At 43.2% G+C, this 14,715-nt stretch overlaps 2 protein-coding genes across 12 annotated transcripts; both read left to right on the top strand.

Annotated features, from left to right (window-relative positions):
* Positions 1 to 2,042: 2,042 nt before the first annotated feature.
* LOC124681193 (uncharacterized protein At5g65660) lies at positions 2,043 to 4,855 on the top strand. The gene is made up of 5 exons (XM_047216134.1): positions 2,043 to 2,677; positions 2,800 to 2,926; positions 3,960 to 4,050; positions 4,124 to 4,432; positions 4,565 to 4,855. Exons 2-5 carry the CDS (start codon positions 2,835 to 2,837, stop codon positions 4,715 to 4,717), a joined length of 645 nt encoding a protein of 214 aa, XP_047072090.1. The 5' UTR covers positions 2,043 to 2,677; positions 2,800 to 2,834; the 3' UTR covers positions 4,718 to 4,855.
* Positions 4,856 to 5,655: 800 nt separating this feature from the next.
* On the top strand, positions 5,656 to 11,379 carry LOC124681195. 11 transcript variants are annotated; one of them, XR_006995767.1, is made up of 9 exons: positions 5,656 to 6,430; positions 6,626 to 6,699; positions 7,244 to 8,292; positions 8,643 to 8,726; positions 8,796 to 9,540; positions 9,975 to 10,126; positions 10,220 to 10,826; positions 10,960 to 11,090; positions 11,183 to 11,379. XR_006995767.1 is itself a non-coding variant. In XM_047216137.1 (6 exons), the coding sequence occupies exons 3-6, from the start codon at positions 6,667 to 6,669 to the stop codon at positions 9,651 to 9,653; spliced, it is 600 nt and encodes a 199-aa protein (XP_047072093.1). In that variant the 5' UTR covers positions 5,656 to 6,094; positions 6,175 to 6,430; positions 6,626 to 6,666; the 3' UTR covers positions 9,654 to 9,968. The 11 variants fall into 11 exon arrangements, 4 of the variants coding, with proteins under 4 accessions (XP_047072093.1, XP_047072092.1, XP_047072095.1 ...); XR_006995766.1 differs by having other exon boundaries at positions 8,643 to 9,540; XR_006995765.1 differs by having other exon boundaries at positions 7,244 to 8,726.
* Positions 11,380 to 14,715: the final 3,336 nt, after the last annotated feature.

The following is a 14,715-nucleotide window of genomic DNA, read 5'->3' as shown; positions in this document are numbered from 1 at the left end:
GAATTGTTCATCTGCCCCACCGATATTGTGAACTACCATACACTGTTACTATCTCAGTGTCTTTTGGGTCAATCAGTTTGCTTCACTGCACTTCTATTCAATATATTGGCTGCAGCTTGGAAGTTTAACGTGAGTTTCATATGGAAAATTGTTGGAGTGTGAGATCAGTAGTAGTACTCTAGTAGAGTCTAGAGTACTCTACGGGGTTGGAGACTAGTAGTGTCCTAGGAGAGTCTAGAATATTCCACTGGAGTGCTAGAGTCTAAGTTAGTTTATTAGCAAAGTCTGGAGTATTCTAGAGAGTGTTAGTATAGAAATAGTGTCTAGAGTATTCTAGTGTATGAGTGAAGATGTAACCCTAAGTTGAGCTATATATATGAGGGTGTGGAGGTCCAAGAGATCAACCCACCCATCCATTGAAACTCAACTTGGTATCAGAGCCAGGTTCCTCCTAGTCCTAACCCAAGCCACCACCATTTCACCACTGTTGCACCTAGTCTAGCTATTGTTGTCAACAACACCGGGCGAGTTGTAGACATCTAGGCGGCGGGAGGCCGCATCAAGTGCTTTGCGTGGGCTGCGGCCATCTCACACAACAATGTGAGGTGTGTGAGATTGGCGGCTGCTCGCGCGGGGAGAAAGAGCATGGAGGTCGATTTGGTTTGGAAGGAACATAATATGAGGCGGATCCATGACAGAGAGAGATGGATTTGTGCAAGGGGGAGATGCACTCGTGAGGGGAAAGAAGAAGGTGTACGTGTTAGCTGTGGGCGTGCAAGAACTCAGGCGAGAGCGGTTCCTGGAGACGTGAGTTGGAGCTGTCCGGGCAAGGAGAAGGAGCTCGTGCGGGTTTCCACGCGAGCAGAACAAGGCAGGAAGGAACGGGAGCTGGCCAAGCTCGCGCGCGGAAGAGAATGAGGCAGAAGAAGGAAGAGAACGTGTTGCTTGAGCTGATGTACTTCTGTGTGCTTGAAGATTTGACGAGTTGCTGCTCCTGTGCCCCAACTTGGTGAAAGGAGCAGAGGGGGAGAAGATGGCAGTTTGGTGTGGGTGTGTACTGTGTTGTGAGGAGGTACACTGCAAGCAGCTACGGATGGCAGTCAACAAGAGGAGGCCCTCAGACAAGGGGAGAAAAAGGAGTTTCTGAGTCTGTGAGGAGATGCAATGTTGGAATGAGGCTGCAGTTGAGTGGTGATGGTCGTGGATGTCCGGGGGAGAGGCATGCGTGCCTGTGGTGAGAGTGGTTGAGGCCTGACCGGGGGATAGGCCTGTGTGCCTGTGGTGTGGATGGTTGATGCTAGAGAGCCGGGGGTTTGTGGGGAAGATGGCAGAGGTCAGTGGCTGGGTAGTGTGGGGAAGACTGGGTGAGGACATTGAGGCCAGTTTGGATGGTTCCGTGGAACCGGTGTGGTGAGGCAGCCAAGTTGTTGAGGAGGTGTCTGGTGCTCAGCTGTAGGCGCTGCGGGCGTCAAAGTGATTGGAGAGGCAGCTGGGGGCCAGCACAAGTTGGAGGTGGTGAGAGTTGATAGATGGCAGGGGATGGTGATGATGGGGCTCCCATGTTGTGCAGCTGAGATGGTTGAAGATGGAGATCTTCTCTGCTGATAAAGAGAGGATTGAAATGGCAAGATGGTAGAGAGGGCAATGCTCTCATGTATCCTAGAAGTTGTGCTTTCCGTTAGTGGTAGTTGTAATGGTAATATGCTTTATGTTGCAAGATGACCATGGTTGTTAACCCATGATCATCTTGAGTGGGAGTGTTGGAGTGTGAGATCAGTAGTAGTACTCTAGTAGAGTCTAGAGTACTCTACGGGGTTGGAGACTAGTAGTGTCCTAGGAGAGTCTAGAATATTCCACTGGAGTGCTAGAGTCTAAGTTAGTTTATTAGCAAAGTCTGGAGTTCTAGAGAGTGTTAGTATAGAAATAGTGTCTAGAGTATTCTAGTGTATGAGTGAAGATGTAACCCTAAGTTGAGCTATATATATGAGGGTGTGGAGGTCCAAGAGATCAACCCACCCATCCATTGAAACTCAACAAAAATTCACAGAAAACTACTCTGTTTTCTTACATTTTCAAACTAACCAAGCTGTTACAAGCATTATTACTAAGGAAAAATAATAATAAGTACAAGTACCATATTTTTTAATCTAAATTAAAAAATTACATTGATAGTTTTAAATATCCTATGGAAAGTGTACGACCTAGTATGTCTTGTGGCATGTGGAATCCAGCTAAAGGCTAATTGGTAATACATCCAAATACCTATTTTCCTGAATCATGTTTTGTTGTGCATGATATTTTTTGGTAATAACCTGGAACGACACTTACCTAACATCCTACCTGATATGTCCCTCTCAAACAGCTCTGTTGTAGGCTTGCAGCTGGCCAAGCATGCAATACTATTGTACTACTGTTAGTGATGCATGCTAGGCCCCATTACAGCTGGCTTATTGGCTGATGTTAAGTGATTCTATCAACCTAATTTCTCCAACACATGCTGTTTCTGTTCTGCACTAGTTAACCTGAAGTTGTAACATTGCAGATCATGCAATTCTTACTTTTTCTTCATAAATCAGGCCGTAACCTGTCAAATCATACACGTGTCCAGAATCCTCGTGGCACTATCCACAACCATTTTTAACCACTGGACAGTACTTCACGGCCCTCTCCATGCAGTGTACTTGTTTTGACCACGGACCACTAAACTTTCTCATTTCCGTCACTACTTTTTCTGTTTCTACAAATATGTGGAGTGTGTGTGTTTGCTGACTCCATGTACTGGGCCGTGAACCATTGAAGGAAGAACAACCATTCAAGGAAGGGAGCACACTGACATGCATGAAAATTTGGCAGACAGGAGGAAGTGCGGTCACAAAAGGGTATCCATCGTTACTTTTGCATGTGGGAGCCTCCAAGTGGAAAACAGGTAAATCAGATAGCTCATCCAGCTCATCTTTCCTCATCAGCTGAGCCTAGATAGATAGCAAACATATTACTGCCTATTGGCTGCTTAAGATAATAAAAACGTTCACTGGTTAGGAAATGGCACTACTGAGCACAAATTCTTTCATGCTGATCTGTTTGTTAGGTATGAATCTACACTTCTTTTGCTTCCCGTGTTCTGCTTCTTTCATGGAGTTTTAAAGTTCTTGAATCCTTTGAAATGTGCAACTCATGGTCTTCTTTGAAGATAGAAAGACTAGGGAATGTCACCTCAGTGAAGACTATGGTATACCGTAGCTTTCAGCTGTTCAATGAATCTTTCTTACCCAGGCAGATCTTCCAGGCTTGGTAAGGCTATTGCTAGCAGCACAGTTTGTTTTTGGACTAGCAGCCACTTTTTTTTTGTTTTGATAAATTTGCATGGGTGCAGTGTGCTATCCGTACATATGTGGGGATTTCGTCAAGGATACTCAAGCTATATTGGCACTTTATCTATTGAAAAGCATATACTTTTCAAAAAGACAAATGATGATGCACACTGAGATAAAGTTACACGTTCATCTCATCTGTGCTCTTTGTACAGTAGATTACATGTTGCATGCCAACTTGTGTTATATGATCTGAATATTATCTTTGTGGGCCCCTCCATCCCCGACCCCGTTATGATTAATCTTTTCTGTGAAATGGTTAGTTCGTTCCAAGAATAATATAAATAATATTCATCTTACTAACTCATAAATATAAACAATATTCATCTTAGTAATTCCCTGCCTTTCATCAGAAAACCTGCATATGGAGTGTGCATCATCCACCAGATATCTTTTCTTTTCATTCTGAAGCTTCAGCACTGATTAGCACATTGGTAAATGAGTTCATCATCCTTTACCTAACAAACATTTGCTTGTGGAGAGACATACCTATAATTTCTATCCTGCTGTATATTCACCACCTTTTGCCCCACCCTCTAAAGCTATATATATTCAAATGATTTAAACAGGTTCTTTTTGTTGGAAAAGACAGGCGGTGAGATCAGCGTCAAGCACTAGCGGCCACCAGCAGATGTATGTGGACCACAGCACTATCCAGTACCACGGACGGATGGCCTTGGTACGACACGATGTGCCTTTACACAGTTATAAGTACCCCGTCTCCTTAGCTTGCAAGTCTGGACTCTTAACAGAGTAGGCAGAACGGAAGTACCCAGAAGCCACAGCTGATGCACATGAACAGGCCAGAAGGTTTCGCGCCTCCTCCGTCCATGTCCATGACGGTTCCGATGGCGCATTCCTCACGGCCAACACTAGGGTTCCCCCTTGGGACGGCGCTCCTACTCCTCGTCATCTTCTCCCTCAGCGGCATCTTCTCGTGCTGCTACCACTGGGACAGGCTCCGGTTGCTGTGGTCTCGGCATCCCGCCATGCTCCAGGAAGGCCAGCTCACCGTCATCACCATCGGATCGGCGCCAAGCAAGGCAGCTTCTCAGCACAAGGTAGTAACAAGCGATCTCTTCGGTAGCCTGTACAATCTATTTTCAGTTCTGGAACCATTCTTGAAGATGTTGTCTTGTAAAATTCAGTTAAGGATATATATTCATGGTGTGATGCCCTGTTTTTGTTTGCAGAACGAGAAAGCAGCGAAAGAGTGTGGCCTGCCGGTGATCATGCCCGGGGATAACATCGCGAAATTCTTCGCGAGGCCCTGCCCGCACGAGAGGTGTTTACCTGCAGCAGAGAAGGCTGAAGTGGAGGTGCAAGTTAGATGTTCAGTTTCTTGAGACCGTAGGTGTTTGTAACTGTAAGTGGAATCATAGTTAGCCGTTAGCTGACTTATATGATTGATGGATTGATTGTATATAAGCACATGACTTGTGATTGACAGATTTGATTGTGTATAAGCATGCGGTTTTCACAGATTTTCAGAGAACCAAAAAAAATTCTTTTCGTGTGCAGATATGAAATCCATATAGGCTAGAAAATATGATTTTGGGTCTCAACAAACATGTTGGAATTTATTGAGTATTTAATTTCGAATGAACTTGTCGAGTGCTATGGAATTGGGAATCTTATTGAGGGAATGCCATTCAGCGCTTATTTATTATACCCTATATAAAAGATGGCTGATTTAGAGCTCTCACTTTACCTTGACCACTGTTCATGAGCTATTTATCTCTAATTGGGTAGAGACACGTACTCATTCTCTTCTCTTTCTCACCGTGTCAAGCACATGGTTGTTTTATGTTTGCCTTTTTTTTGGTAAATAGATTACCGGTAACCGATTCCTAGACCTTCTTCGTCCTTATTGCTGCCCACCTCTACCGGTTACGATTTATTCACTGCCTCCAGAAATATGTAGTGGGTGGGCCTTGCCATCACCGCTTGGTTCGCTTTGACCGAACGTGAGGGAGAGCAAATCCCCAACGCCTCTCCCCGCAATGGCCTCGGTTCACGACCCAGGTCCTGCTCTCCTCTTTCCGCCCCTCGCCCGCCCCATCAAGAGGCCTCCATGGCCGCGGGGAGCTCCCGGATGGGTCGGACGCCGGCCATCATCTCCGCCGTAGCGCTTTGTGGCGCGCCTCTCGGCGGCACGGAGGCCTGCGGCAGCCTCTGGGCGGGACGGCGGCATCCGGCAGCATCAGGGCAGGGCGAGCGCGGGTCGGGGACGGCCTTCCCGTGGCGGGGCAGGCGGGGGCCGATGGAGGCGACGTCGGGCCGGAGCAGGCGCATCCCGGGCGGCGAAGGGACAGCGCCACGGCACCACTTCGTCTCTCCTAGGTCTTCTCGATTTCCAGCACCGCTTCTCCTCGAGCACATCTCCTTCTTCCTCATGTGTTTGGCTGCGGCTAGATCGCGAGTTTGGCTGCGGCTAGATCGCGAACCTCGGAGCCTCATGTCAGAGAGAGATGGTGCGGCGGCATGGGTTCTAGGGCCGCGACAACCGAGAACTCGGACATAAGCATCGAGCGGAGGACGCCGCCGACGGCCGTGGCGTGGGTGGGGTCCTCCTTCGTGCTGGTTTGGCCGACGCGCGACCTCGGAAGGGCCTGGGGTGGAGGCTACGTGGTTGGCATGGAGGCGGGATGGCGAGCAGGGAGAGGCAAGGATGGAGGCGCTCGCGTCCACCACAGGCGACCATCGGCGTCAGTGGCAAAAGGGTTAGTAACCAACTGTCAAGGCTCTGCCTTTTCCTCTCCTCTCTTTTACTTCTTAAGCTGTTCTGTCTCTCTTCTCTCAGCAGCGGACGGGAGGATGCGGAGCTTTCACAGAACGGGACCAAGGGCGCGGCCAAACCGCCGCCATGGCCACGCCTACGTCAGCTCTTTCTCTCTCTCAGCCGACGGCAGCAACGCATCAAGACTTTGACCTCCGTACGCATCAGGACTTCGACCTCCGTACGGTAGCGGTGGCAGTCATTTGATGGGTTCTGCTTCAGCTTGCCAGCGAGGGCACCATCAGAATTGAAGGCCTTCTCAATTCACTGTGACTACTCGGTTAGCTCTATCATCTCTGATGTTTTCCATATTTCATACACAACAAAATTAAACTAGAGATATGTGTCAGAAAAGATCTCCAACATATACATCCGTTCTAATCTTTCCTGGCACAAGTTTAATTAGCTTCACGAATTAGCACGCAAGGTATCCACGTGAGATTTGTTTTAGCTGATACCCAATTTTGCATATCAGGAAAGCCAACTCCCAGATTTTGTTCCGGTAGCTAGCAGCTTATGTCTTGCATCAGGTTGGACTTTGGACCTCCGGTAAGATGGCCTAGCAATTAACTCCAGCTATTTTTCTTCTACCATAGTATAAGCTAGGCACAAGCTTCTTTGTTACACAATTAGATTATATATGGACTCCAGTTATGGTTCTATTATTTATTTCTGCACTACCAATTAACTCCAGCCATTTTTCTTCTACCATATAGCTAGGCAAAAGTTTCTTTGTTATACAATCACATTACATGATGTACGGGTAAGACATATGGTGGACTTACTAGGAAATGTTTACTATATATGGACTCCAGTTATGCTTTTATTATTTATTTGGCCTCGTGATGTTTTGATGGACATCATTAGCTAAGATGTTCATTGAGCTGAATTGTCATTGTTTTTTAAACTAAACTTCCATCACATAGTAATACATGAAAGAATGTACATCGTCAACATAAGAGTAAGTTTTTCCCAAGGAGATTCTGCACATAAAGGAGGAAAAACAGGGACCGACCACCTAGGCACATAAAGTATTCCAGATTATTTCAAAATATTGTTGTCCTTATAATCTGATTTTTTTAGAACGGTGTAGGTACTGCAGACGGTGAGACAAAGATCCGAGCTGCCGAGGTTGGTCTGGCTGCGGTGTTCATGGTTGCCGCTCTACTGCGACTAGGCATTGTGGATGCAGCTATACACACATACAACATGGAGCAAAAGGGTCACCGTCATTGGGGTGCCGAAATCTTTGATTTAGGGCAGTTTGATTCTTTATGCAGGCATGGTCTGTTCAGCCCTCATGAAGGTTAGCTTTTCTTTGAATTTTTTTCTCAAATATGTACTAATAGCTAGATAAATTATTTCCGTTTTACTACAACCAAATTTAAGTGATCATCATTCATATTTGGTATAAGTTGCTGTATAAAGAGGGCATGGCCACATGTGAGGTTCTCTCGGTCTGATCTGTGACACCAGAGATGGAGTCATTGCAGAGCTTCATACTAATAAGTTATAAGTTCTGCAGTTGTTTAATTCTGATTGCCTTCTGTTACTGAGTTAGGTTAATCCCTATCAGCATATTATTGATTTGGCATGACATGTCTTCCTGATCTGCAGGTATTCTTCAAAATTTATTTATATGCTTCTTTTCTTCCAGATTTATTGACATGTTCCGTACCTTCGCTACTGTCAACTTTGCTGCCGACGCTTCTAGGCATGACAGTTGCATCTTTTTCTTATCACGCTTTTCACAGGCCTTACCAAATTGGTGTCTGCATCCTTTGATTTAGGTTATCTTTATGTGGAAATCACATCAACAAAAACATCAGTGCATATTGTGTTTAGCTCAAAGTTTTAGGTTCCTCTTATTGCAAGTTATCGGTAGATCAATGTCTGTAATCTAGGGACTGTTGGATTTAGGGAAATACCTCGGTTTTCTTGATTCTTTTATGCAATGAAAAGACATTCTTCTCTCCCTGATTGTCGCTGCCCTGCTCGAGCTCTTCCCTCTCTGATCCCCTTTTCTCGGAGGGTGATTGTCTGCGAACAAAAATCAGGAGGGTGCTGGTGGTGCAAATTCCAATCAGCACAGATGTGGTGTGATCGTCCAACGAGAACACGAGCTGAGATGGTGTTCTCAAGGTATTCACCGCGGTTTTTGTGGTACAGTTTTTTTAATGAAATGCTTGCAAAGTAGTTGCGACTTTCTTTTACTAATAGTTTTTAGATACCTACAAGGAAATTTGTGTTCGAGCAGTTTATTTTGGAGAATGATATGATTAAAGTAAATACTAAATACTACACATCATATCTCTTTTCATCTATTCCAGGAGCATAAATATCTTTCGGAAATGTACATTGATAGGACAAATAAGTTAAGCAGTATGAGATACTTCTTATTTGTTCGAAAAAAAGAGATGTTTCTTATTTTTTCTACTTTTTGTGGTCTCCTGATTTGTTTCGATTCTTTTCATCTTTTGTATTTCTTTCAGCTTTGCATGTGAACTGTTCAATTGTTCCTGGACCTTTCTCTTTAATCGATGGGCAGGGTTCATCTGTTGGTTGGCCTTTGATGGGTAATAATCCTCCACAGTATCTGCAAAGTCAGAGCTCTTGGGTTCACTCTGAAAATTTTACCGCTACAGATGTAGACGAATGCTGTTGTGGGGCAAGCATTATCTCCATACGGTGCACTTGAATATATTGATCAAGAAACAAGGGCAATGGACGATCCATCTGATTTTACATGCATTGTGCGTTCGAAACATTATACACTATACTAATAATACCAATCCCAGGTAAGATTGGTATTAGAGTTCCTGACACTAGCTTATTAGAATGCTCATCTGTATCACATATACAACTACTTCTTTGTTCCTCAATAAGTATACTTTTTTTTGTTGGATAAGGCTGAATAAGCATATGTGTTCTTCATCCTTTTTTGGATATGCTTTTCAGTTTGGAGTTGGTAATTAAGAAGTTAGCAGTTGATTAAATTAATAACCAGGAAGTTGCCCTCTGCTTTACAGATAAAATCACTATTTATAATGGTGCAGATCTACTTCAAGTGTACACTATTCTAGAGCAAGGAAAGTGTGCTGGATGGTTCACCTTTGTATGGATAGAGATACACAAAGAAGTTGTTTTTGATATGTTTATGTCTTCTAATACAGACAATATGTCTCTAAGCTTCCTTAGAGAAAGTTCTTTCTGAGTACGTTAATCAGACATTGTGCTTTCGGCAGGTAATAGTTGCTGCTTGCCATTGGCTGTGGTTTTGGCACCCCCTTGCGCTGAGAGCGGCATCGCTCGCTCCTGCTGGGAGCATTGCGCCATCTACTGGTTTCTGGGCGTGGCAGAGTGGCGATATTTCTCTCAATCATGATGCAGGTATAACAGTTACAAACTTCATGGCTTCTTTGAGTGTTAATTTTATTTATGTATACTGTTTCAAGCTCTTTTCAGATGATTTTTCAGTTGAGTATATGGTTCTGACATTTTGAAGTGATTGATTCTTATTTTGTAGCTTTCATCTTCAAGCCATGAATTTTGATTACTGTATCGGTAGCGATGTGTTCTTATGAAAGTTTATTGCATAACAAATTCAAAGTAATATAGACATGGTACTCCTTTGTATGTCTTTTGTTTCATATGTTCCCCTCCTAGATTGGTTGTTAGATATATATTCCCAATACACCGAAGGCATGAGGTCATGTTATTTCTTGAATTTTTAGTTTCCAACTTTTTTTGGCTATACAACAAGAGTCAAGCTTGAAATTTGGCACATAATATACTCTTTTTGTTCACTTTTGGTTCTTACTCAGATAGCGAATCACCTTAAGCTCACTCAAGAATTAGAGATAAGAGATGGCAACATGCAAGATCTTGTGGGGAGTTTGACCAAGAAGCTTCCGGCTGCTCTTTTGACTATCTAGGCTAAAGATGATGCAGCAAGTGTTCTTTTCCTGTATGAATTGTAAGTTATTCCATTTACAGCAGTTCAGATTCTTTGCAAAGAATAAATTTTGCATGGCGAAAGATGATACGTTGCTGCTACATTTTTTTGCAGGCTCTTTTGGCAAAGTTGCAATGCTATAAAGAAGAATTTTACTTATTATATTGTCGTATTTACCTTTTGCCTCAACAAGTGTGACCAGCACCACGCGGCGTACAAAAGATGAAAAAGATGAGGAAATATCTGAAATTAGAAACATAGTATATCAAGAGATAGGTTTCTGTTTGTGACAACATGAACATCCTGTTTTTCTACTTCAGGTACATGTACATTCTATGACCTCAAGTGTAAGATACACATATGTTACTTTTAATTATTTGCCTTCTCTCTGTTCTAATAAATTGTTTTTTTCTAAAACACTTGCACTTCGACCAGCTGAGGCGATTACCATTAGTGTACTGTTTGTTCCAATGCGAATGTTTTTTCTTGGCACGAGAAGTATGTATGTTCTGATTCTGTGTGGAATCTATGGCTTTCTTAATTAATCATCTTCTCTGTATATTGATGCTCTGTCTATTTTTTACAACACTTGCGATTTGATCAGTCGAAGGGCTACTGTTAGTGCTTCACTTAAATAATATGTACCACTTTTGTGTATGGAAAGGAGTCAGGTACTAGCGGATAATGGAGGAAACTAGGGAAGCTATGGTCAGGAAGTAAGGTAAAGTGCAAGGATGTGTCTTCTGAATCCACTAATGTTTGTTAATTGCATGGACCATATCTTCAGAAAATATGAATTCTTTATACCATGTTAACAAGTATCAAAATTCTAAATTTTCCATATACTGATGAAGCTTATGCATGAGTGGGAGCTCCCAACAAAGCATGCCCTACGTTTTGGGCATGCAATCTGGAAGGAGCACTGAAAAAAGACTGATAAAGATGATAAACCCTGGTGCTTGGGAAATGGCGTTTCTTTGTGCGAGTATTTGTTCTCTGGAACTCTTGCATTATTTGATACATGTACACTTTTTGTTCAGTTGATTAATTTCTTCTTTAATTGCTCTTTTTATCCAGGGTCCACTCTCTGTTGAAAGAATGAAGTTTGTTGGTCCGTTTTATGCTCAAGTTTTTCATGCCCAGAAAGTTTACGTGCCTTGCTCTGAAGTATTGTACTGTTCTATCTGTGTTTGCTTATCTAATTGCCGTTGCACTGCTCTATTTTATGTACTCGATTTGGATGGAAAAGCCATATAGTCTGAAGCAGTCCATAAATAAAATATATCAAAGTCTGATCTTCCTATTTTCTGTTTTTATAAGGCTTTTTTTATTGTTCCAGGGGGTTACTTTACGGTGGCAGTTCTTTAATTTTGACTCAAATCTGCACAGAACAACTAAACGGCTATTAACAGTGTACAAGAATACAGTTCGTATGAATTCCAACATATATTATGTCACATTAACCACACATGGAGGAACATACCAGGAACTGTCAGCTCAATCCGCACTTTCTCAAGTCCTATCGAGTGCTTCTATGTACTGGCGTACTGCTCTCCATGCTGAGACCTTCTCCCTAAAATTTTCTGTCGTTTCACTCGAGCACACCTCCTAGCTCCCACATCTCATCCCCTTTCTCCATCTGCCGCTCACACAGTGAAAGAATCCTCTCCCACATCATGTGCCGCTGAAGCAGAAAGAGAAGTACTATTAGAGGACAGACAACCAGATGCATGCGTGTAGGAGGAGTACCATTAGAGGACATCAGGAGAAGTAGCAACGGAGTAGCGGCGCCGGCAGCGAAAAGTAGATGTGCCATCCTACACAGCCTCTTGAATCAACCTCCGGCCTCCCCATTGCCCCGCTTCGCTCCAATTTACCACTACCCCCATATCTTTGTTGCCCCTCCTCCTGGGCAACCGCGCCATCCAGACGTAGATTCTCCCCACACGCATCGGAGCCCCTCCGACACGGCGACACCCATTGCTATGCCTCGCCGATCTCTCTCTCCATGTGGCATTCAACGTAGAAATAGAGAACCAGAGCTCCACATATCACAACTTACCATTAACTAACGATAGAAAAGAAGCTCCGCGTGTAAGCCACCGCCCGCAGTTATCTTCCACCTGGCAACTGACAACAGAGCCGGACTCAGGACAAAAATAATCCAGTGTCCCATTTCAATAATCTTTGCTACTCCGTTGCAATGAACAGAGTTTTTATATTATTTTAAAAGTTAAATCATGTCAAACGTGACCAAGATAAACAAGCAAATATTCTTTTTCTATTAAATAAGTAAATAATTTATTTTTTATGTATGCACATAACACAACCTACACCATCTGATCGGCTCCGGTCAACGAAATATAATTGTCACGATAGATCTAATCTAGCGTTAATTGTGCGCTTAGCAAATTACTAAGCGGAACACAATCTGGTGGAAAAGAAGTTCCACGCATTTGCAAATCATAATCGTGCAATCTCATATGAAAAAAGTAAAGAAAAATCCCAAGCAATCGATATGTTCTCCTTGGATGATGTCACCGCCTTCCCTGTATCTCAGAGCCGTCGGCGCCCCACAACCAAGTGCCGAAATACGTCAACGTTCTCTGGACAGCTCGACCAAAGTCTGTACTCATATCTCTCGAGCAACTCCTAGATGGTGGCACAACTAAGCGCCAATGACTAGACGAATCAACGATGGTCCAACCACCTCAATTTGGTCTATGGGTCTCCACAATCGTGTTGGATGGCCCTCTCCTCTAATTCTAACCCGCGGACGTCGCTCCATTTTACTAAATCGGTGAGCGACCGAGTTTCTTCAATCTTAAAATATTAGTATTATAAGCTAATTATATCTACCAGGAGTACTATGTTTCAACTGCACAGGCGCGGCGTGCCGCCGCGCCACTGCCTCCTAGTATTAGATAACAAGGTTACGTCTTTGATTACAAAAGGGAGTATAAACCTTGGAGGACCATCCCAAACAAAATTTTGCTTCGACTCATAAGCACTTTCTGCTAAACTATGCGCCACCTGATTAGCATCCCTTTGACAATGTTAAAAAACAACCTTCTCCATCAAACTAACTTTGAGGAAACATTCTGCCAGAATAGCTGAATAAAGTTCTTTCTCCATGTTAGACTCAAATTCTAGAGATGAGGAGCACACTACGGGCGTGTTAAGGGGGTGGAACAAATTGGTCGGGTCATCTGTTATTCAAGGAAAATCAACAAAAAGTAATGCAATTGTTAAAGCAAATATATTGAATAGCCTCTTTTCACTAGTTTGGACTTTTGATTAACTTGGCTACTCCATCAATTCGATAACTACACGACTAAAAACCAGCTTTGTTAGAATTCAAGTTGGCTAGCGCATCAATTCTATAACTACACGATTAAAAATCAGCTTTGTTGGATGCGTGGTGACATGACAGATAATACCAACAATTCGTGCCCCACCGTATGTTACGTACGTCGTCATGGCCAACTGAGCAAGAAAAATAAAGCGGCATGCACGATGGCATGGAGGGGACATGGACCTAACATTCTTACCGGTCGGGATCGTGAGTGCAGCGTCAATTCCGGCCATGACATAATATGGTATGTCCGTACGCACGAACGAATGCACACCAGCATTTTCTATCCACTCAGTTAGGTCTCTTGCTGACGATGTAACGGCACTGTGCCAACAGGAGAGCTCTCTTGCTGTTTAATGAACATATTCCAATTCGCCAAAAGGTCTAAGATTCATAGCTTGTTTCCTTCGTTTCCATCTAGTATATCTCTGTACATTCATCTACGGTTTGGATTCTTTGAGCAAGTCCAACTGGAAGCATCACTCAGTTACTTGTTTAGCTCACGGGTTTCGGGTTATTTTTTTCGACTTTGACACCCTTGTTGTTTACATAACGAGAAAGCGGGAAAAGAGTGTGGTTTGCCCGTGATCATGCCTTGCCCACGTGTCTACTTAGGGTGATAGTGTACGCTCCAGTTTCGTGACACCCTTTGGCATCTCTAAATGAAGGGCATATTTGGTCCTAGCCATATTTTGCCAAACCAAAGTTTGGTAATCTGGCAATTATTGGTTTTTGCCACATTTTAGAGCTGCCACAATTTACTATTCATATGGCACACCTATCATAGAGTGCATTTTTTGCCACACTTTGTGGCTTCCAAAATCCTAGCAACATTTTTGTGGCTACCATACTTGCGAAAGTTAGGCTTGGAAAACCGTGGCTGAGAACCAAACATGCCCGAAATCATAACTTTTTTTTGAAAGACATACGGTGGAGAAAGCTCCGTACAATATTTTTTGTTGAGATAATAAGAATCTAAATTTACGTCCCTGAGAATTTAAACCAAAGTGGCTGGATTGTACATCCATTTTCCTAACAAAGTGAGATAGGTTTATTTCTTGAAAAATAAAATCATACTTTGCGATTGGCTTTTCTTGCTCAGTAGAATAAACAGAAATAGCTTGAGCTAGTGCCTTCAGTAGAATCTCTTTGCTACCATAGATAAGTATTTCCCTTTCCATCCATTATTTTTCTGGATATTTCTTTCTATAAAATGTTAAAAGCAACCACTTCTATCCGCCCCAACAAGAGCAGG

The sequence above is a fragment of the Lolium rigidum genome, unplaced genomic scaffold, assembly GCF_022539505.1.
Source record: "Lolium rigidum isolate FL_2022 unplaced genomic scaffold, APGP_CSIRO_Lrig_0.1 contig_35329_1, whole genome shotgun sequence".
In the NCBI taxonomy this organism is placed as follows: domain Eukaryota; kingdom Viridiplantae; phylum Streptophyta; class Magnoliopsida; order Poales; family Poaceae; genus Lolium; species Lolium rigidum.
The sequence above is the reverse complement of the archived record's forward strand: the minus strand, read 5'-3'. Positions and strand labels throughout refer to the sequence as shown.

Coding starts and splice junctions, on each gene's coding strand:
- LOC124681195 (XM_047216137.1), top strand. CDS start 6,667: ATGTCTTGCATCAGGTTGGACTTTGGACCTCCG. Junction 6,700..7,233: donor GGTTGGACTTTGGACCTCCG/GTAAGATGGCCT, acceptor TGATTTTTTTAG/AACGGTGTAGGTACTGCAGA. Junction 9,266..9,395: donor GTGCTGGATGGTTCACCTTT/GTATGGATAGAG, acceptor TGCTTTCGGCAG/GTAATAGTTGCTGCTTGCCA.
- LOC124681193 (XM_047216134.1), top strand. CDS start 2,835: ATGCATGAAAATTTGGCAGACAGGAGGAAGTGCGGTCACAAAAGGGTA. Junction 2,927..3,959: donor AGCCTCCAAGTGGAAAACAG/GTAAATCAGATA, acceptor TTGTTGGAAAAG/ACAGGCGGTGAGATCAGCGT. Junction 4,433..4,564: donor AGGCAGCTTCTCAGCACAAG/GTAGTAACAAGC, acceptor TTTTGTTTGCAG/AACGAGAAAGCAGCGAAAGA.